Genomic DNA, 22,287 nt, shown 5'->3' with positions numbered 1-22,287 from the left:
TGGTCAGCATCATTAGCTGCCAATGGAATGCAAACTAAACCACAGTGAGACACCACTCCGCGTCTGTCAGAATGGCTAAAATAAAGAATAGTGACAACGCAAAACGCTGGCCCATTGGAGGACGAAAGCGTGTAGTTTCTTGCATTTGGGGGCCACATGCTTTGCCCAGGGCTGCCCACCTACCCCAGGACCTGACCCAGTGTGGCCTGAGCTGGCACAGCCCCCAGGGGGTGTGCTGTGGGGTCATTGGTCACCCTGTCTCACATTGCCACCTCAGGAGCTCTCTGGAGGCGGGGAGCAGCCTCTCCACTGACCACTGCAGGTACGGTCGCTCCCTCTACTCCGGGCCTGCTCGAGGACCACTGGGCCCGCTCTTTCTGTCGGCACCCAGGGTGGGCCCCCAGAGGCCATCAGAGGATATTACCCTCTCCATTTGACCCTAAGATTCCCCCAGGGATCGGAGGCTGACATGTCCCCTGAGAACAAGTACAGCCAGGAGAGGCCCCCCCAAACCAGGGCTCAGCTGAAGTCCCCTGCAAAGAGCAAGGCTCAGGTGACAGTTCCTCTGAGATCCCAGGTTGGTGATCTCCCCGGGGACCACCCTACAGCTGTGGTTCCCCTGGCGACCAAGCATGCAGCCCCAAGGAGACGCCGGTGGTTTCGATTGGTTTTCTGACTGTACTTGGTAGAAGCGGGTAGTCTGAGGGTCTCTGCCCTCATGTGTCTTGATGTTTCCTTAGGAGAAAGGGTTCTGTTCTTACCAGAAAGGGCTGGAGACTGTGGCCTCGAGGAAGGTGCCCTGGATGGAGGTCCCCACGGCTCCGCTCTAGCAGCTGGTCCCAGAGCAGGGTTGGCAAGGGGAGCCGTGCTCTGCGTAGCCACGTGAGTTGGGACGGAGGGGATGCCTGGGCTGCAGTGTAGAGGTGGCTAGAAGTTGGTGGTCCCGTTTAGGGGGCGAGAGCTGAGCTGCTCCCAGGAAAGGGCATTCTTTGTGAGGACCTGCAAAGGGTGGGTGTGGTCAGAGAGCAAGGAAGGGGTGAGGCAGAGGGTCGGGCAGGGCGGAGTCCTGCTGAGGAGCTCTGGGTGGGCATCTGAACCCACCTGGAAGGAGACTCACAAGGCGGCGAGCCCCGCACTGGGGACATCAAGCGGGGCCTGGCCCTCAGGACTGGGGTGGTAGGCGCTCTGCGGGATGGGGTGGTCCCAGGGACCAGCTGGGAATCCTTGGAGCTGCAAGAAGGGGCAAGGGGCTGCCATCTGGGCGGGGCTCCCTGGCCAGCTCGGGGCTGGGCAGCCCCCAGGGTGCGCCCTCGAGGATGGCAAGCTGGGTTGTGCACACATGTGCTCATGCATGCTCACACGCTCGCATAATCCATACGCGGACACTGCACAGCCACGTGTGGTCTTCACCTCGTGTGTGCATTTGTGAGAGCGACGGGCCCGTGTCTTCGGGACGCTCGGAGCCGCTGTTCGCCCGCTTCACAGAAGCCGCCTGCTCAGCTTCTTGGCTGGTGGGCAGAGCTGGGATTTGAACTCAGATCCTGGTGCGCACAGTGCCCGACGCCGTCGCACACTCCTGGCCCCCGTGTATACACCTGCTCATCCCACAGTTCCTCCTTCTGTGGTTGCACAGTCACACACACACACTCCAAAACGTTCGCCTGCTCAGTCCCTCGTGCACACCCTTGCACCATCACTCACACACAGGCTCGCACACGCCCACAGCCGCACCCAGTTTTCAGCACATACGTGATTACACGCTCACACTCCTACACACTTGCACACTCAGGCGCCCCAGCTGGCCCGGGCTGCCGGCAGGTCTGCGGGTGTCCAAACAGGACGGATAGGCCCCTGCGTGAGAGGCTCAGGAACCCCTGCAAGCTGCTGAGTGCTGGCTTCTCTGAAGCCACCTGTGCTGTGGCTGGCAGTGCGGCCCCACCTGCTCTGTCCACTCTGCCAGCCGGCCAGTGGGCACCCAGCTCAGGGCCAGGTGTGGGAAGGCTCTGGAGTGAAGGGAGGGTGGGAGGGGCTCCTCTCCCTGAGTGTCTAGCTGGGGGCGGTCAGGTTTGACCCAGGCCCAGCTCTGGTCAGACTGGGCAGCTGGTCATGGTCAGAGACTGGCCGCAGTAACCACCACCCCTTGAGACTGACCTCCTGGCCAAGGACCCAGTGCCTTCGCAGCCCTGAATGACCGAGCTGGGGGTCAGGGCAGTGACAGCAGGGCCCGGGCTCTCTCCTTCCCCCTCCTCTGCTCAGCCTGTATTTCCCGGGTGTGTGGCACTCAAGGTACCGCGGGGAGCAGGCCTGCTGCCCTTGCAGAACCGCCGTGTCAGGCGGGGAGCCAGCAGCAAGCAGGTAAAGGGATGGGGTTTAACGTAAACTGTCAGGTGGTGATAAGGGCTCTGAAGAAAAATAAGTCAGGATAAAGAGGATAAGGAGTGATGGGAGGGTAGTCAGAGAAGGCCTCTCAGAGGAGGCACCATTTAACCAGACACCAGGAAGAGAGGGGGTGAGCCGCATGACTGTCTGGAATAAGAGCATCCAGGTGGGTCACAGCAAAGGTCCTGCGGTGGAGCACGCTGGGCACGTTTGAAGATCAGCAAAGAGGCGGGTGCTCAATGGGCTCTGCCCCCGTCCCTGTGATCTGGCCGTCACACACATCCTGACTTCTGGCGCTGCAGCAGCCTTGGGACAAGGCAGAGCCAGGCTCAGTGTTCCCACTTCACAGATGAGGAAAACTGAGACCTGGAGACCAGAGGAGTGTGGTGCAGACCCAGGACCAGGACCCAGGGCTCCCACCTACTCCCCCCCACCCCCTGGCCTCTGTGCCCTTGTCTAGGAGCAGCAGCACTGGCTCTGGGGCTTTGGGGCGCCTCTGAGAAGCCCGGCTCCCAGGCTCTAGGGGAGGAGGTGCCTTCCAACCAGGCCCGCCCCACAGAGGCTCTGGAGGCCCGTTCACAGCCTGGGAATCCAGAAACAAAGGTCCCAGCCAGGAATTGCCTCCTTTCAAAGGCACAGCCGGCTTCCTCTGCCACAGTCGTGCAAGGGAAGCTAATGTGCTTGTCCCCGGGCGGGGCGGGTGGCTGGCCTGGCCCGCACTGCCTCGGGAGATGGGCTCATCGGTCTCCTTCCTCACCGGCCCGGCGGTTATCAGCCCAGCTGTCCAGTGGCTCGTCTCTGCCCAGCCCTGGATGTGGGCATCCGGTGCCCAGCCCGAGCCCATTCTGCTGGTGCTGGGGGTGCCCCGTCCCCTTGCTGGGCCACATGCTCCCCGTGGGCACAATGAGGAGCTTGGCCTGGCCCACTCTGAGCGCCTTCCAGCTCTAACCATCCACAGCAGGATGTTTCCGAGGGAGGATTACCCCATCGAGCAGGGTTTCCCGACCTCTCACTGCCGACATTTGGGGCTGGATCAGTCTTTGTGGCAGGGGTCATCCTGTAGGATGCTTAGCAGCATCCAGATGCCATAGCACCTCCCTTCCCAGTTGTGACAACCAAAACTTCCTCCAGACATTGCTGATTGTCCCTGGCATGGAGAGGGTGCTGGCAAAATCGCCCCTAGTTGAGAACCACAGCTCTGGAAGCGCAATGGCCAGTGACGGACCCAGGGGGCACCCTCCTGAGGCCGGTGAGCCCAGGGCTGGGGTCAGGCCCCACGTTCCGCTCCAGCCCTGGACTCCAGCAGCCTGGTGCGGGGCGCAGAGCCTGGCCCCCTTGGGGCATCGGCTCCTGTCTGAGCAGGTGTGTCATCCCTCACACACAGGGTGGGGTCCTTTCTGAGCCTCTGTTTCCTCATTGTGAGCAGGGGAGGGTTAGCGAGGCCTCCTTGTAAGAATGCGAGGGGACCACAGCTTTGTAACGATGTTGCGCACACAAAGGACCCCGTGTACAGAAGGGCAAGTGTGCAGGGCTGGGGAGGGCGCCTTGTGCTTTGACGTCCTTCCACTCTGCTCTCCAAGATCCTTCATTCGTTCGCCAGACGTTGACTGGGCCCCTGTGGTGGGCCGGGCGTTGTGTGAGCTCATGGTGGGCTGTTCAGAGAGAGATGTGGGCCTGGCCCTGGAGGTTCTTGAGCTGCAGCTGGTGGGGAGAAACAGGAAAGAAATACACAAGTATAGACAAGATCATCGCAGAGGATGGCGTGTCCCGTGGAGAAAGTCAGACAGGGTGAGCACAAAGGGAGCTCAGGTGGCCAGGGAAGTGTTTGAGGAACCATCTCATGGGGATGCGGAGGCGCTGGGGAGGGCATTTCTGGCTGAGGAGCCTGCAAAGAAGGCCCAGAGGGCATGGCGGATGAGGGGACTTGAAGGGGCCTCCAGGAGGTCAGACGGTTGCAGGAGCCGGGTCGTGGAGGGCATGGGATGGGGCAGGAGTTTGGCCTTTAGTCTGAGAGCAGCGGGGGCCCCCAGGCATGTGGAACAGAAGAGGGGCATTTTAAATGCCCTGCAGCTGGTGTGGGGAGTGGGCGTAGGGAATGGGGAATGGCATGGTCAGATCAGAAGCTGGGGGCCCTCCAGAAGTTGAGGAGACAGGGTTGGCCCAGTGGTTCTGCTCTGTCGTCTGTGACTGCCAGGTCCCAGGGCCATGGAGCCACCCATTCTGCCTGTGGTTCCCCTGTCCCTGCCCAACAAGGCCCCTGGCTGGCCGCAGCCCCTCGGCCCCGCCGCTCCCCTCCCTCCCTCACCAGCGACAGGAGTCCCTTCCTGGCAGCCAATGAGCGGCTGTCATTGAGGTTCCATTTTAGATTTTATCAATGTGTCCCCGTCGCCCTGGCAACCGTGCAAGGGGCCCTGTCAGTCTTTCTCCGCCTGCCTGCCTTCAGAGCCGAGCTGCTCCCACCCGCACCATGTGGCATGAGTTTTGGCTCGTGCGGCCCGAACCAGGATTCCACCAAACGTAATCGGTCTGGCAGACGAGGCCTGTGCTTGTCTGTCATCTCGCCCCCGCCACCCCCTACCCCGCCAGCCTCAGCCGCTCTGGGCCAGGCAGGCGGGTGGCCAGTGGGCCGGGCCAGGTGCTGGTGCAGCCACTGGGAGCCCTGGGGGCCTGCAGAGCGGCCGTCAGGAGCCCCAGCATCCAGGCCCCGCGGGATGATGAGCCAGGGGCCCCACAGCTTGGCATAGCCAGAGTTGCCTCACTTTGCCCCGGGGACCCCCAGGGGAGCCCCAAGAAGCACCAGCCGCCAGAGACGGCAGCAGTCTGAGCCTGCCTGGGCGAGCCGCATGGGCGAGTCGCTAGGCTTTTGTGCGCGCGGCCCTTTGTATTGGAGGCGTGTGCTGCAGGAGCCGGCTGGGCAGGGCTGGCCATGTGAGTGGGGCCGCTGTGGCAGGCACGGACCAGGGCGGGCCGGAGCGGCCAGTCTCCCAACTCCCACAAGCCCCTCTCTGAGTCTCAGTGGAGGCGCCACGGCAGTCCGGAGGGAGACCAAAAGGCAGAAATGCTCAAGTTCAAGGCATTTTGCCTGGATTACTGGCAGTTCCTGTGCCTGCAGCCGCTGCACGGAGTCTATAAAAGGTACGTTGACCTCCGGGGAGGACCTCTGCCACCAGGGTAGGGGGCTGCGAGGGGACGTTCACCCCGAGCCTGCCGACGGACCGCAGGGTCTCCTCGTCTCGGCAGCGTCTCGGCCGCCAGCCACGAACGGCATTCGTGCAGGTCACTTTGCTGCAGGTCACTTTGCCAGTCTGCTGGGTTGTACCCTCCTCTCTCTCCCACCCTGAAACTGGTAGGCTTTCTGCGGAGAAGTTGTCTCCCCGGGCGCTCTGTGGCCAAGCTCTGCGCTTCATTGTTCTTTGCTGCTGCGATCAGCCCTGGAGCAGACTTGCTTCCCAGCAGGTCTGGCCCACGGGAGGGCAGCCCGGCCCTGCCACAGTGCACTCCTCCCGACCTCCTGGGTGGCTCCTGTGACTAATGGGTTTGACTGCCTCTGGCCCACACAGGGATTTGAGGCCTATTTGGGGAGGAAGAATGGGGCATCTCTGGTCTGGAGGTCAGGTGACTGGAGTTCAAGTCCCTTCCCTTGCTGTGTGACTTTGGGCAGGTCACTTTCCCTCTCTGAGCCTCAGTTTCCCCATCTTTAGGGATTTGGACCTGATGACATGTAGTGGCACTTGGGGACTGCTCCCTGAAATGAAGTGGGCTGCAGACACCACATCCCCGAACGTTAACAGTCCTGACAACACCTGCGTGTGTTCTGTCCACACACACACCTTGGCCCAGACAGGCCGGTGCCCAGGCCACCAGGAGGGCCTCGCGGAGCTGTCGCCGTGGTCGTCCTCAGCGGCGTGGAATGAAAGCCCTTGGAGGAAGGGTTAGGGGACCAGCTCTTCTGGGGAATCAGCTTCTCCTGAGTTCCCGCTCTGTGAAGTCTGCAGCCTTGGCGGCTCTGGGGAAGCGTGGGAGAGTTCCTCTTCTCTTCTAGTAGGCTTCCTCCGAGGGGGCCGGGCGCGCAGGGTCTCACGGCAGCCTCAGAAAGGAGGTCCTCGCTCTTGGGTGGGCGCCAGGAGAGGGGCCCCTCCGCATCTGATTAGCACGCCCGCGGTCCTCCACTCGGCAGCTGGCTGGGCCGTCACCCCGCCCTGCCCCGGGAGTGCGTCCTCGCAGCCCTGGGCACCTGGAACATTCCGGCTGTTGGTCATCACGCGTCTGCTAGCATGGGGCCCTTTATGTGACTGTCAGTCCTCACCCCTACTGCCAGAGGGGCGTGGAGCCCCCATGTGGGGCAGGTGAGTGGAGCAAGGCCCAAGGGCGGGCAGCCAAGGGCGGCCACACGGTCTGGACCAGGTTTCTCTTGTTCTGAGATGGACCCTCTGTCGGTGCCGCACAGCAGGCCAGGGTCCTGGGAGGTGGAGGCGGCACCACCCTGCCCCACAGGGGCCCAGCTGGACAAGGCGAGAGTCACAGTCAGAGCCTTGACAGAGGAGCGGGACTGGGTGTGGGGCTTCACGGAGGAGGTGGCTGCTGTGCTGGCCGTGGAGGAGAGGCCGGGTTCCGAGCTGGGGAAGAGCATCTAGAGAAAGCCCAGAGGCTCTCACAGCGCGGGGGTCTTCAGGAGGCCGGGAGAGGCCACAGAGTCAAGAGGGGCCCCGGAGCCTGGAGTCCAGGACCAGGGGCCAGTGGGAGCCCGGGAAGGGTCTTTGGGAGGGAGTCGGGGGCTGAGGCACCTCTGTGTGAGGCCTGGCTCAGCCTCCAGGGGGAAGCAGTGAGAGCCCCATGGCCCCGCCCACAGTGAAAGGGTCTCATTCAGAGCAGGTGCTCTTTTCTCAAGGCATGCGCAGCCTATAAGGGGAAAGAGATCCACTAACAAGCCATGACACGTAAAGATGGCGGGGTAAAGAGAGGGGCGCAAAGATACCAGCAGCGTGAGGGAGGCCATCTGGGAGAAATCAAGGAAGGCTTCCCACAGGAGGTGGCATCTGAGCTGGGCCTGGATGTAAGAGTGAGATTTTTCCAGACAGGGAAGGGCACTGCAGGCGGAGAGCATTGCATGAACAAACTTAGGGAGGTAGGACTAAGCCTGAAATGGTTCAGAAAAGGTCAAAGGTGAAGCATAGGGTACATGTCAGGGGGCAAGAATAGGAAGGCCGGTGAAGTGGGTGAGGATAATGCTGAGGCTCACCAAGCGCCTGCTACATGTGAAGGCTGTCCTGAGCCCTGACTCCGTACTGGCCCCGTCGAGTAGAGGATGAGATTGTCCCACTTTCCAGGGGGAGAAACCGAGACAGGGGCAGGAGAAGTAGCTTGCCCAGAGTCACACGGCCTGTCAGTACTCCCAGGATTTCACCAGGCAGTCTGGCTTCGGGGGCCGCACGCTGCCAGCTGAGGAGCTCCGACTGCACGCCCTGGCAGATGAGGTGCTCACACAGGGGCCAGTGCTCTTTCCGGCATTTGGTGTCTGTGAATAACGGAGACGCAGTCCCTCGGGCGGACGAGGACGCCGGCTCCGTGGTCAGCCCTCATCCTGGCAGAGTGCACAGGAAGTCGCTTTCCCTCCAGGCCTGGGAAGGGTGCTGGCCCTCCTCCACGGCTCCTGTGGGCACCGGCAGGTCACCGCCAGGAAAGCACTTCACACGCTGCACTTAGTAGGGCGTAGGGAATGGGGGCCGTCCTGGCCCACACAGACCCAGCCCCAGGAAGGCTTTGTGGATGAGGCCGCTTGGCTTTTTTTCCTGATGCCATATTCCATCGTTTAAAACAGCAACCCAAAACTTAAGAGTATGAAAAGGGTGTTTTGCAGACAATGCATAATTAACCACTTCTAAACACAGGGTGTGCCAGGCCCCCATGAAGCTGTTAATTATTCTTCATTAAGGCTCTTAAATTAATGTAAAATAATCCTGGAGCGCTGCCAGAGGCTGGGACTTGGGGAGGACACAGCTGCCTATTCCACCGGAAAACGAAAGAGATGGCGCCTCTGCATTCTGCCTGGGGGGATGGCAGCCCTGCTCACCCTTTAGCTTTGGCCCAGAGGCCATTGTGGGGAGGACACAGACCCTCTCCCCCTCACCAGAGCCCAACAGACCTCAGGATACTCTTGCCAGTGAAATAGTTCAGGTGCAACGGAAACGTCGCGAGTGGGATCACCATCGCCCGCTCCAGAAATACACGGTTCCTGACGCAGTGGATGGCGCTGTGGACTCCCCGGCAGCCCACCCCAGCCCTGCTCCCTCAGAGCTACACCCAAGCAGTGCCCGCCTTTTGGTGTGTATATTTCCCATGCACGTTTTTGTAACTTTGCTAACACAAAAGATTGTTTGACATGTTTTTGAAATTTAGATACATAGTGTCATAATTGGCAACTTGTTTTTCCAAGTTTTTAATTGTGGTGAAATACACAGAACATAAAATTGGCCATCTTAACCATTTTTAAGTGTCCAGCTCAGGGGCATTAAGTACATTCTCAGTGTTGTGCCACCATTGCCACCATCCATCTCCAGAATGGATGATCCCTTTCATCTTCCCAAATTGAAACTCTGTCCCCATTAAGCACAACGCCCCATTCCCCTCCCCCAGCCCCTGCAGCCCCCGTTCTACTCTCTGTCTCTAGGAATCTGACGAATGTAGGGACCTCGTATGCGTGGGATCACACAGTATTTGTCTTTTTGTGACTGGCTTTTATTGCGCTTAGCGTAATGTGCTCCAGGTTCATCCATGCTGTAGCAGGCATCAGAACTTCCTTCCGTTTGGGGGCTGAATGATATTTCATTGTATGGACCACACTTTGTTCATCCATTCGTCTGTCAATGGACGCTTGGGTTGCTTCCAACCTTTGGCTACTGTAAACCGTGCTGCTCTGGGCATGGGTGTGCAAAACCTGTTCAAGGTGCCACTTGCCTTTTTCACTCAACATCTTATTGGTGACATCCATGTTGCACTGAATCATTCTCATTCATTCATTTTCGTTAGTGTATAGTACTCCATCGTACAAATACACCCCAATTTAAACATCTGTTCTTCTGTTGATATGTATTGGGTGGCCTCCCGTTTTTCGACACTACACACAGGGGAGCAGCGAGTGCTCTCGCAGGCATCAACTTGTGCACGTGTGTGGCGTTTCTGTGGGGTTTGTACCAGGGTGGTTGGTGAGTACCCTCAGCTCTACTGGGCTTTGCAAAACTGCCTTCTGCAGTGGTGGTAGCAGCGTGCATCCTCAGCCGCTGTGGGCGAGGGTCCCCGGGTCTCTATGTTCTTGCCTACACGTGATATTAAAGGCCAGAGGATATTTTAATGTGTAAAGGAGAGAAAGAGAGGGGTGGGGAGAGGAGGGCCCTGTGAATGGTGTGGGGCTCCGCCCGTACCTCCGCTGGGCGCCAGGCATCCTGAGTGGAGGGTACAGGTGCCAGCCCCCTGTCCGTGCAGTGCCAGCTCCTCCACAGTGAGGTTCCCAAGGGTGGCTGGAACTCTGTGTGTCCCCTCGCCCCGCAGGCTGACTCTGGCGCCTCCCCTCTGCGCGTGCTGTGGATGCCCCTGTCTGGTTCCAGGGGAGGACTAGTTCAGGCTCCAGTCCACTTGTCAGCTTATTTCCTGGTGAGCAGGTTCACTGGCCACTTGTGCTGGGAGTAACCAGGCCGGTGCATGTAAGGTACATGCAAAGAAATGCTGGAGAGAGCTCCCCACACCGCGGCCACAGGCAGTGAACTCGGCGGACGGGCAGCTCCCAGCACACAGCCCAGGAAGCTGGGCCGGCAGAGATTCAGGGCCGGTCGGAGGCTGTGAGGGCACACACGTCCGTGCCCCGGCCTCAGCTCTTGGCTTGGAAGTTCAGTCCAGCGAGGAGTGGCTCGGCAGCAAGACCTGGGGCTTTGTGACTTGGGGGCCAGCGCAGGTTCTGAAGTCAGGCTGACTGGGAATCCAGGCTGGCCAGCCCTTTGATAATAACTATTGCTATTATTACTCACTTTGATTGAGCATTTGTGCGTGCTAAATGTTTACATGTGGTATCTCTGTTAATCCCCACAACAGCCTTGTAAAGTGGATACTGTTATTTTCGACAAATTTCAGACAAGGAAATGGAGGCCCTGAGAGGGTAAGTGACCTGCCTGAGGTCACAGAGATGGAATGGGGTCGATGTGACCCCGGCGATCGACTCCACCCAGCTGCCCTGCCTCGCTTGTTTTCCACACTGTTTCACGCTTGCTGGCTCCATGTAATAGCTGCGCTTGCTGTGGCTGCGTAACAGATTACACTAAGACTCAGTAGCTGAAAACAGCAGCAGCACTTGGTTCCGTGGACCTGTGGTTTGGGCGGGCCCCTTCTACTCAGCCTCTGATGGGGCCCTTGAAGATGGGCTGCATTCCTCAGGAGCCTCACCCACCGCCCCCTTACCATCGCTCTCGCCATCAGCCGAAACCCCCACACGGGGCTCCCCACACAGCCTGGGCTTCCTTACAATGTGGTGGCTGGGTCCTGAGAGGGAGGGAGAGGGCCAAGTAGAGGCATGTCACCTTTTGTGACCAGGCCTCAGAGGTCATGCAGCATCATGCCCATCACACCCTCCTTGCTGGGACATTGCCAAGTCCTCACCTGGTCCCGGAGGAGGCGGCGCAGACTCCACTTCCTGACCGGGGTGGCAGGGCCTGGCAGAGCCTGTGGGACCATCTCGGACAGAGAGTCCAGACCCCTGCTCCCCTCTGATCTCACGTCCTGATGCAGTGGGCACAGAGAGAGCCGCACGGACTGGAGGGCACCTGGGGCACAGCTGGCACTGAATAAATGGTGGGTTTTCTTTTTGTTAACGAAGTCAAACAAAGTGTGGTTAATATTCCAGAGACGGAGTGATCATTTCAGCCGGGAAAGCCAGAAGGGGTTCCGTGGGGCCGAACCGGGGCCCAGAGGCCAGGAGGGCCGAGCCGGGCTCGAGGGGCTGGGGTCCAGGGGCCAGGAGGGCTGAGCCGGCTCGAGGGTGGGGAGCATTTTCTGGCGACACAGGGAGGGTGGTACTCACGGCAGAAGAGGCGTGAGAAGGATGTGAGGCTGGTGGTGTGAGGATTGTGTCTGATGGTCTTCGGTGGTGAGCAACAGAAATCACCTGTAGCCACCTAGAGCAGGAAGGCTGCTCAGGGCACTTCCCTGGGCACTTGAGAGGGTCAGCGGGGAGCTGGGGCAGTGGACGGGGCCCAGGGAGGAGCCCTGTGCCCCCAGATGCAGGCTCCCGGCTGTGGGGAAGGCTGACGGGGCCATGTGCCTCACTCAGGGGTAAAGTCTCAGGATGGAGTCTGCTTGGTTGAGCTCAGGTCCCACTCCTTGGCTGGGCTGGGAGAGTGGGGGGTTCTGTGGGACGCAGCCCCCAGGCACCCCTTGGCTTCCCCCTGTGACAGAGGCCTCTACACCTCCGCCCCACCAGCGCTGCACTCTGTGGGAGGCCAGTCCGTGGGCCACATGAGAGGGCTGTTCAGAAGGAATCTGCGTGCTGGGCAGTGCAGATGCCCCTGTGAGCACGTCCTCCTGGGTCAGGCACTTCCGTCGGACCAGAGCAAGGCCCAGAGGCCAGCGTGGAGGAGATGTACACCAGAAGGCTCGGTTTGACCCAACTCCCAGGGGCCTAAAGAAGCTTGTCTTCAGATAAGCAGTGAGAGATCAAGAATCAAGCAGCCAGAGCTGAACCCGTCCCCAGTTGAGAGAGGACTTGATCTACCGCGGTGGGACGGGGCTGCCGCCTCCATGAGCATGGCCAGCGTGCCGGCCCGTCTGGAGGGCATTTAAGATGGGCAGCACAGGTGGGCTTGCCTCTGGGGCTCCAGCCCTGCACAGGTGACCTTTCTCTCCTGGTGGCCCTCTCTGTTTTACAAGTTCCCTCTGGCAGCCGCAAGATGGGGGAGGTAGGTGCTAAGATCATGGAGGTTTCGTTCTGGGGAATATTCTCACTGGGACAAGGCCTTACCAGGCTCTCCCAGACGGACGCTCTCTGCCCTCGGTAATTGCTGGACATCACACATGCGAGGAATTGTGCTGAGTGGCCATCCACTCAGCCATGTCTTGGCAGCCATCGGACAGAGGGGTCAGCCTTTCTGGGGAAGGGCATGGCAACCCGAGGGGCTCCGAATGCCCAGCCAACACAGAGGAGGGAAGAACTGGGCCGAATGTTTGGAGCTGAGTCCCTTCTCCTGTGAGGGCCATTACAGGGTGACGTGTCCCCCCAGAATTCATATGTTGGGGTCCTAACCCCAGTAACTCAGGATGTGACTGTATTTGGAGAAAGGGCCTTTAAGGAGGTGATTAAAGTGAAATGAGGTCACTAGCGTGAGCCCCAATCCAATAGCAGTGATGTCCTTATAAGAAAAGGAGGTTAGGATACAGACACAGAGGGAGGACCATGAGTGGTGGTTAATTTTATGTATCAAGTTGACTGGGCCGTGGGATGCCCAGACATTAGGGTGTTATTCTGGGGGTGTCTGTGAGGGTGTTTCTGGATGAGATGAACATTTTATCAGTAGACTGAGCAAAGCAGATTGCCCTCCCCAATGTGGGTGGGCCTCATCCAACCAGTTGAAGGCCTGAATAGAACAAAAAGGCTAATAGGGAACTCCACCTGCCTGACTGCTAGGATATCCGTTTTTTCCTGTGTCTGGATTCAAACTGAAACATCGGCTCTTCCTGGATCTTGTGCCTCCTGGCATTTGGATTAGAAATGCATCTTCAGCTTTCCTAGAAGTTCTGGAGTTCAAGACCCCCCCAGCTTGCCGACTGCAGACCAGGGGACTTGTCAGCCTCCATAGTCACGTGAGCCAGTTCCTTATGATAAATAAATATGTGCGCATGTGTGTGTGCGTGTGTCCCATTAGTTCTCTTTTTCTGGAGCACCTTGACTGATACACCGTGTGAGCACACAGCGAGAAGGTGGCCACCCACAAGTCGAGGAGAGAGGTCTCGGAAGAACCTAGCTCTGCAGGTGCCTTGCACTCAGACGCCCGGCCTCCAGCACTGTGGGACAACGAGGTCTGTGGTACTTTGCTTGGTGGCCCAAATGGACAGCCGCAGCAGCTCCTCTTCCTCTGGGGCGTGGGCACGAGGACCTGTACTCAGGCTTCTCGGGAGACGCTGTTGAGCAGAGTGTGCGCACGCGCTGTACACTCAGCAGAGCACACGCGGCTGGTGCGTGGAGGTCAGGCTGGGATGGGGGCGGGGTGAGCCAGGCACTCAGCCTGGGGGCGGGATTTAGTGGGCAACAAGAAACTCAGCAACCAAGTAAACAAAATGGTAAAGCTGGACGTAAAGACAGGCCGTTTGTTTCACAAGCCTGTGTTACTGTGCAAGGATGACGACCCGTTCCACAGGGCGCAGTGTCCAGCCCTGCAGCCCTGTGTGCCTGCAGGCCAGGTTTAGGAGGGTTGACAATGAGATGTGAAGAGATGGGTCTATGTGGTGCTGTGTATGTAATCCTTTTTTAATCTTAAATCTTTGTGAACTCTTTTCGCTTGGTTCAAAGTACAGAAGGCTATTTTGGTAAGGGTACACAGGAGTGCACATTTTTGCTTTTGCATCAGGTTCCAATATGGGCCCACACCGTGCTGGTGCTGGCCTTGAGCTGGCCTGTCCACATGCTGCCTTCTCCACTTGCAGGGGGCCAGGCTGCGCGTTCTCCTGGGAAGGCCATCCTGAGAAGGCATTTCCGTCTAGAGATTTGTAACAGAGGCTCAAGAATCAGGGATTGTTTCTCCCTGGAGGACATCCTCAGGTCAGTTGGCAACAGAACAAGATCGGAGGGTTAGATGGTAGTATCAAGTCAATGTTAAAATCCAGACTTTGAAAACCGTGCTGCGATGATGTCAGAGAACGTCCTTGTTTTTAGGAAAGATGCTCTGAAGTAGCAGGGGCTTGAAGTGGGCAACTTACTCTCAAACAATTCCGGGGAACAAAGTATGTGTGTGTGTGTGTGTGTGTGTGTGTGTGTGTGTTTGGAGAGAGAGGGAGAATATGATAAAGCAAATGGACATAACGCTGACATGCGGGGAATCTGGCTGAAGGACATACAAGCACCCTTCTTGCAACTTTTATGGAAGTCTGAAATTACTTCAGAACACAATGTTTAAGAGGAAAAAGTCAGGAGCTGCTGCGGGCTGGTTGCAGGTGCTCAGGCTCTCGCTCCTCTGGGAGCCCTCCGCCCCCATATCTCCCCTCTGCCTCCTTGTGAGTCCTTCAGGCCTCAGCTGGAATGTCATCTGCTCAGAAAGGTCCTCCCTGATCCCCTTGTCCAGCGCAGCTGTCCCCCAGTTGTCCTCCTCCACGTCCCCAGCTCTCTGTATCTCCGTCACGAACATCAGAAATCATCTCATTCATTAGCTTCACACTTGTCTCCTCCATCTCCTGTCTCCAAACACTGGGTCTATGGGACTTTGTCCTGCTCACTTCTGCCCTCAATCCTCCATGCCTGGCACACAGCAGGTGCTCAGTAAACGTCTGTGAACCAGGGAAAGGTTAGAAGATCATAAGGCAGAAGGTCAGAACACCTGGAGTCTTGTGTTTCCCAGTCCCCCGCCCCAAGACTTGCCGTGTGACCTTAGGCAGTGCCCCCCGCCCCGGGCCTCAGTTTCTTCATCTGGACCCCCGCTCTAAAGCTTTTGGACTGTGTGATGCAGAAAGCCCCAAGCTGCTGCAGAGGCTCGGAGCCCCGCAGCCGAGCCCCACTCTGTTGCAGGGACTACAGCCCGTGGATCTGCCCCCAAGCTTGCCGCTGCTCCCCGCCTCACGGAGGAAGAGCAGAGGTGAGAGAAGGTGCTTCCTGGACCTCACCTGTACAGGCGGGCTCACCATGAGTGAGTTCACTTCTCTCCCAGGGGTGCTTCCTAACAAAGCAGGGGCAGGCTTTAAGCCCAGCCCTTTGGCAGGAAACAGTATCTGCCTGAAATTGAATAGCCTTGTCTTGTTTTCATGGTAACCTTCTACTTACAGCAAGTGATACTAGTTTTCCATTTGGGGGAGTGATATAAAGTTTCCTTTAAAATAAAGTATTCAGGGTGAAAGCCAATTAATTTGGTATTTTGTGCACTGGGTTATTTTTTTGTCTTTTTTTGTGTGTGAGGAATGTTGGCCCTGAGCTAACATCTGTGGCCCATCCTCCTCTTTTTGCTTGAGGATGATTGTTGCTGAGCTAACATCTGTGCCAGTCTTCCTCTGTTTTATGTGGGACGTCGCCCCAGCATGGCTGGTGGGTGGAGTAGGTCCATACCCTGCATCTGAACCCACAAATCCCAGGCCACCGAAGCAGAGTGTGGACCTTTCACCACTCAGCCACAGGGCAGGCCCTGTGCGTTTTAACTTTTCATTGTTGTGAATTTGAAACATAATGGGAAGCAGAGTGAAGGGCTCCTCTGGTCCCCACCGTGCAGGCGCCTGCACCAGAGAGCGTGGCTTTGCCCCGCGTATTTTGTCTTTCTTCCACCCACTCCACACGTTTTTTCATGTTCAGCTTTCCCAGTGGTCTCCAAAATTGTCTTTTTACTGTCGATTTGTTCAAATCAGCATCCTAGGAAGACCGGTGTGGCGCTGCAGGCCTCCACAATCTCCCTGTACAGCTCTCCTTCCTTTTTCTTTTTCCCTTTTTTTTTCTTTTTTTAAAGATTGGCACCTAGGCTAACAACTGTTGCCAATCTTCCTTGTTTTTTTTTTTTTTTTTAAGGATTGGCACCTGGGCTAACAACTAACTGTTGCCAATCTTTTTTTTTCCTGCTTTATTTCCCAAACCGCGCCCCCCCCCCCCCCGCCGGGTACATAGTTGGATATCTTAGTTGCAGGTCCTTCTAGTTGTGGGATGTAGGATGCCGCCTCAACGTGGCCTGATGAGCGGTGCCGTGTCCGCCCCCAGGATCTGAACCCTGGGCCGCCGCAGCAGAACGCGCGAACTTAACCACTCGGCCATGGAGCCAGCCCCACTCTCCTTCCTTTTTCATCCTTGCAGTTTATTTATTGATGAAATTGGCCATTTGCCTTTAGCGTGTCCCACATTTAGGGTTTTGGCTGATTGCCTCCCTGTCGGTGTCATTGAACCTGTTCTTCTGTCTCCTGTAGTTCCTATCAAGTGGGAGTCACATCAAGCAGCTTGATTAGACTTGGGTGCAATATTTAAGCCAGTTGATTTTAAAGCAAATATTAAATAACATGAAGTTAAATACTGGGATGTCCACAGAGAGAGTCTGCATTATGAAGATGGCGTAAGGATAGAGCTGGGACCTGTCTGTGTCTGGAGGAGAGCGGTGGAGAAGGATCAGGAGGGACAGACTCAGACAGGTCCTGGTGCTGAGAAACAGCCTGAGGCAGCAGATGAAAAGGGAGGGAGGCAGGGGGCCGTGAGGAGGTGAGGTCCTGGCCTGTGGTGGGATGGTCCTTACTAGTCCTCTTTAAAGGAGGTTCATGGGAGGGACTTGTGCGCATGCGCATGCACACACACACACACACACACACACACACACACACCCCATCAAGAGGAGTGCTCCTTGAGTGCACACCAGAACCCAGGGTCCTGGGAACCAGGGGCCAAAGGGTTTAGGCCTTTCAGCACGGGATGGGGCTCAAAGGGAGCAGCTTTTCTCCTTTGCCTGAGAAGGAGCTAGGGAATGAGCACAGTCTGCAGCACAAGGGATTTAGGTTAGACGCTGAGAAGGACTTCCATCCAGACCAGGGAAGTGGTGTTGCAGCATGGGTATAGTGTGTGTTTTGGAGCAGAGTTGCTTGGGTTCAAACCCTAGCTCTGTTGCTTCCTCTTCGTATAGCCCTGGGTGTGCTGGGAAACCTCTCTGTGCTGCAGCTTCCTCCCCTCTAGATGAGGTGATGACAGTGCCTGCCTCCTAGCACGGCCTAACGGTCAAGGAGTCCGTCACAGGCACTGGTGCAGAAAGGCTCAGCAGCCGTTAGCACTGCTGTTATTGGATATGTCTCTCCCGGGAGTTTTCACGATTACCACACCCAGAAAACGCAGATGCGGGAAGCCAAGGGGAGCACTCTTTACGTTCATAACCCTCCACGTAGCTGCACAGAGGCCTCCCGCAGCAGCAGCTCCTTCCGGTCCCCATCCTCACAAGGCCCTGGGGCAGGGTCTCCTCTCCCCATCTTGTGGAAAGGGACACTGAGGTAGGGGTGGGGGTGTGAGGAGCAGCTTGTGAAGACCCCATGGCCGGTGCAGCTCAGAAGCAGGGAAAGGATACAGGTCTTAGAGTCGGGACCCGTGATTAGAGCCCCAGATCTGCTGCCTCCCGGCTGTGTGACCTTAACGAAGTCACTTCGCACCTCTGAGACTCCATTTTTCCATCTCTGACGCTGGGGAGTTGGGCTCGGGCACGCGTTGCTTCTGTTGTCAGATTTCCCTACGTGGCAGCTCAGGGCAGAGACCCTGGTACTGCCTGCCTCCCCAGCACCAAAAGAGAACCAGGTCAGAACTCTCAGAAGAGAGAGCCCAGGAGGGCTGCTGTCCTTCTGACTGACTGCTGATGTCACACCCTGCCCTTTGGACTCGTCTGTCCCACAGCCAGGCCACCTGCAGGCGTGTTCAGTGCCAAGGTCTGGCTGTGCCTCAGCCCCACCTGGCGGCCACCATAGCAGGTTCCTGGAGAGACAGCCCCGCCGCAACCTCCCCACGGATGCTCAGGAGCTGCCCAGGATCCTGTTTTCCCTCCGCTGGTAAACTTGATAAGATTGTGCAATTGTCTTCGTACTTCCTGGCCACCTGCTGCTGGAGACAGCTGACAAACAGAGGCTGTACAGTGAGCAGGCCCTGGCCCCTGATGCCACCCACGGCAGCTCACTTCTCTTCTCTGGGCCTCAGTTTCCTCATTTGCAAAAAGAAAGGCAGAGGGATCAAGTGAGAGCAGATATGCATTCATTAACTCTCCCTCTGGGCTGAATCATTTGCTGGGGGCACCAGAAACTGATGAGCAAACTGCATGCCCACCTCCCAGCTCACTCCCGGTCTGGTTTTCTCGGGGCCACAGGGACTGTGAGGAGCCTCAGGCATCTCTGGGGCTCAGCCAGTCATGGGCAGCTTCCTGGAGGAGGTGGCAGCACAGCGAGGCTTAAAAGGTGAGAGGGAACAAAAGGTACGAGAGCCGGCCCGTGGGCCCCATGCCCACAGATGTCCTTTATTTGGCCTGCGTGGGCTCAGCCCACATGGCATTTAATATTTCAGTTTATTGCAAACATCTCAAAACCAAGAGCTTTTATGCAAAAATCTGAATTTCTGACTTTTGAAAAACCAGAGCCCTCATTCCTACAGAACGATTGTCTCTTTAGACTGGGTATAGTCCCCAGTCTGGGAACTTTGTCCCACCTGGTTATCCCCCCAAATGGCTCCACACTAGTGTCCCCGTGTCCCCATGACCTTTGATAGAACCTCCACCCTCCTGCTCCCTCAGACCAGAAACCCGGGCACCACCTTCACTCCTTGTTTTCTCTCCCGCCTCATCTCATCCATCAGCAATCCCTGCCAGAATGTTTCTAGAATGCAGTCGCTTGTCCCCGCCTCCCGGGGCCAAGCATCAGCTGCTCCTTGGTCCTTGCTTCTGCACTGGCCCCCACAGTCCCCCCCCACAGTCTCCTCTCTGCACAGCAAGCAAAGCGAGGCCCTGCGCACCCAGTAGGGGGCTTGGACGCTGCCCTCGCACTTCCCAAGATGGCCTCTGTGAAGCTCTTCTCCGGCTTCTCCCCAACACCTGGCCTGAGTCCTGGCCAGTCCTGCCACTCTGAGCTCTTAGGGGCCTCCTAGGCCTGAAACAAGATGAAAAACTCAGGTTGGCCAACCGTCCAGGAGGCTGGGAGCCCATGTGGTCCTGTGACCACTGGGAGATGATAATGATGCTGCTCCTTCGGGTTATTGTGGAGCATGCAAAGAGCTGAACTATGTGGATGCTCTCCCCCACCTTCCACGGGCTCTCAGGGCACTGACGGAGGGGGCCACAGACACAGGTAATGCACCTGCCAGGGGAGAGCGGCTGTGGTCCAGGCTCCCAAGTGGAGAGGATGTTGGGGGGGAGAGGGAGCCAGGGGAAGCTACCACCCAAAGAAATCCCCTGGTTCATTCCATTTCTTCACGGCACAGTTTGCCACCAGAAGTCCTGGTTGTTCATTTGTGTACTTGGTGCTGGTTATTCCTCCCAGAATGTCAGCCCTCCCAGGCTCCATGGAGGTCTTCACCAAGTCCTCGGGGGACCTGGCGCAGAAGAAGGCAGTCAGTACATATTGAGTGGATGAAGGAACAAAGAGACGAATAGTTGGCTTCCTAGAGGTAGTGGCCTTTGACTTGCTCCTTGAAGGATAGTGGGTTGGGTTCTGGCAGGAACTAGCAAGCTCACTAAGAGTTCACATGCACTGCTGGCCACGATGCCTGTGTGTGGGAAGGGGACGGCGGTGAGGGAGCTGGCAGGAGCGGGTGTAGCACCTAGGCCAGCAATGGTGGGAGGCCTTACAGCCCTAGAACTGATGGGGGAGGGAGCGAGAGAGAGCTGCGTGCAGAGGGCCACCCGCCAGGCACTGTGGCTACGGAAGGGCAGTGACTACCCAGACTGCCCCTCTCTCCTCCAACTCCTGCTCTCCTGCCAGGCCTCCCGCTGGCCACACCCAACAGCAAACAGAGGGTGTGGGCCTGAAGATGCCGTCCCTGGGCCAGAGCAGGGGGAGAGCCATTTGCAGGGCACGTGAAGAGGAACCAGCTCAGGTGTGGAATTCCCGGTCCAGGGTGGGTAACCCTGGAGGCCCAGGAGGGCTGGGGGGTATGGCTGGAATAGGGGCCGCCTGTGGTGTCAGGAAGCTCTGTGCAGACGGCACGAGGCAAAGGGCTTGTCCGCCCGGCTTAGGTTTGGCCTTTCTCCTGTGGGTGACCATCAGCCAAAGGGAGGGTGTTGTCTATTAGAACAACCCTTATGGTCGACAGCGGTAGAGGGACCAAGGACAGGGAGAGCTCAGGAGAGGCCACAGGAGATCCAGCGAGCAGGGAGGGAGCCGAAATCTGGCCTCGTAAACCCGACCGTCATCTGCAGCTCACTGCCGGGAGTGGAGTTCGGGGGCCCATCCGTGGGTGAGACAGTAGCTTGAGCGGTAGCTTGCCCCTGAGTCAGAGGCAGAAGTTGGGGGGTCTCAGAGCCCCAAGCCTGCAGACACTCCTCACCAGGCAAGTAGAGAGGATAAGCCCAGCCCGGCCTGGAGGTTGGCCTGAGACTCAGAGGAGGGGCGCACCCCCCAGGCCCCATCACCCTGAACAGGGTCCTCACCCATTGCCCTCCCTCCTGGGTCTGCTGCCTCCCTCAAGTGACCACGAGCCCGGGGCTGTGTCCTGCCCTCTCAGGCCAAGTTCACCATGGCATCGGCATCGCCCAGGGAACAAATGTATCCTTTTCTTTGCCTGGGCGGCAGTGACCTCATCCCCAGTGGGCCGTGTGAGTCACCGGGCTGAGGGTGGAGGGCTGGCCAGCTCTCCGAAGAACCCGGCTTTGGCTGTGTGGCTGGGGAGAGGGAACAACTAAGGGTGTGAATGCTTCCATGCGGACCTGCCCAGTTGGCCAGCTCCTCTCTGCTGCCCTGTGGCCGACAGGGGCAGGAGGAGAGGTGGCTGTCACTGAGCACTGATGCGTGCCCAGCGGTGCCAGGGGTTTTTGAAATGCCCTACAGAAGATGCCCCTGAGGGGTTAACTCTTGCACCAGGGTCACACGGTTCTGTGGAGCTGGTCTCACTTATGCCTCACCACGGCTGGGAGGGCAGGGGTAAACTGAGGCTCAGAGAGATGAGATGACTCCTGTAGGTACAAAGGAGTCAGAGATGAATGAGGAGTCTGTCCTGCTCTCAAGGACAAGCCACCATCCCTGGTGACGATAGGAGTGTCATGAGTCGGCTTTCAGGAAACCTCGAAGCCCTTGGAGCCTCAGTTTTCTTTCCCTAAGTGGGGATAATGACGTCTTCTTCTCAGGGCTGTTGAGAGGCCGAGAGGGGACATGATGAGAACAGCTGTGAAAATTGTTGGGGGAGCCCCAGGGCCCCCCAGCCACCGCCGGGCACTCCGCTGTGTGACAACCTCTGCTGCCCTCCGCAACCAGGGGCCATGCAGCTCAGATTCCAGGCTGGACCGAGTGATAGCTAGGGAGTCGGGGCAGCCAGGGCCTTCTCAAAGCAGATCTGCAAGGGCCGCCCCAGGAGGGAGAGCGTGGGAGATGGCTCATGGGTTGGCCCCTGCTGGGTGGGGCAGCTGAGCTCCTTCTGTGCCCTCAGACTCACCCCCAAGCCTGTCTGAGAAGTAAGCCCTGCCCTGTGGGAGCTGGGGAGGCCACACCCACCCCAGTGCCTCAGTTTCCCCATCTGTAAAGTGGGAGGAGAGAAGCCCTAATGTGATGCTGTTGGAAAGAGAGGGACGTAGGTGGATGCAGCCAAGAGGAGGAGCAAAGAAGGGAGGCCCGGGCCCTCCAGAGGTTTTGGTGACAGGGGTGTCTTCCAGGAGAGGGACTTGGAAGGGTCCCCACAAGGGTCTTGGGCCTCTGGTTCTGAAAATGACACCTTTCTCTGATATCACTTCCGGGGCAAAAAGGTGTCAGCCATGACTGCAGTTTGGTGCAGGATGGGCATGGAAGATGCACGTGACCAATACTCCTCCCAGCTGGGTGCTGAGTGTCCTGGTGCCGAGCCCCGGCCCCGGGGGGTCTGGCCAGAGCCTTGGGCTGTAGGACCCAGGAGACATGGGAAATCAGAGCCTGACAGGCTCCATGAGGGCATGGTAACCAGAAAGAGAGAAGCCAGGGATGTGACAGACCATGAGTGGAAACCTGGGGGATCAAGTGAGAGGCAAAGGGCTGACAGAGAGGCTGGGAGGAGAGTTCAGG

The 22,287-nt window shown here is 57.9% G+C and overlaps 1 protein-coding gene across 11 annotated transcripts in view; it reads left to right on the top strand.

Moving 5' to 3' along the window:
- The window catches only part of IQSEC1 (IQ motif and Sec7 domain ArfGEF 1), a 353,973-nt gene that overhangs the window by 200,127 nt on the left and 131,559 nt on the right, over positions 1-22,287 (top strand). Inside the window, exon 1 of one of the 11 annotated variants that reach the window (XR_011526812.1) lies at positions 4,775-5,514. The exons of 8 other annotated variants lie outside the window; for them this stretch is intronic. Coding sequence is in view for 2 of the 3 variants with exons in the window: in XM_070574598.1 (XP_070430699.1) it covers positions 5,438-5,514 (77 nt within the window). In the remaining variant the exon portion in view is untranslated. Of the gene's footprint in view, positions 1-4,774; positions 5,515-22,287 lie in introns of those variants that run through there. 2 more of the 11 variants (XM_070574598.1, XM_070574591.1) reach the window with 2 other exon arrangements.

Source organism: Equus przewalskii, chromosome 15 (assembly GCF_037783145.1).
Source record: "Equus przewalskii isolate Varuska chromosome 15, EquPr2, whole genome shotgun sequence".
Classification (NCBI taxonomy): Eukaryota; Metazoa; Chordata; class Mammalia; order Perissodactyla; family Equidae; genus Equus; species Equus przewalskii.
The sequence above is the reverse complement of the archived record's forward strand: the minus strand, read 5'-3'. Positions and strand labels throughout refer to the sequence as shown.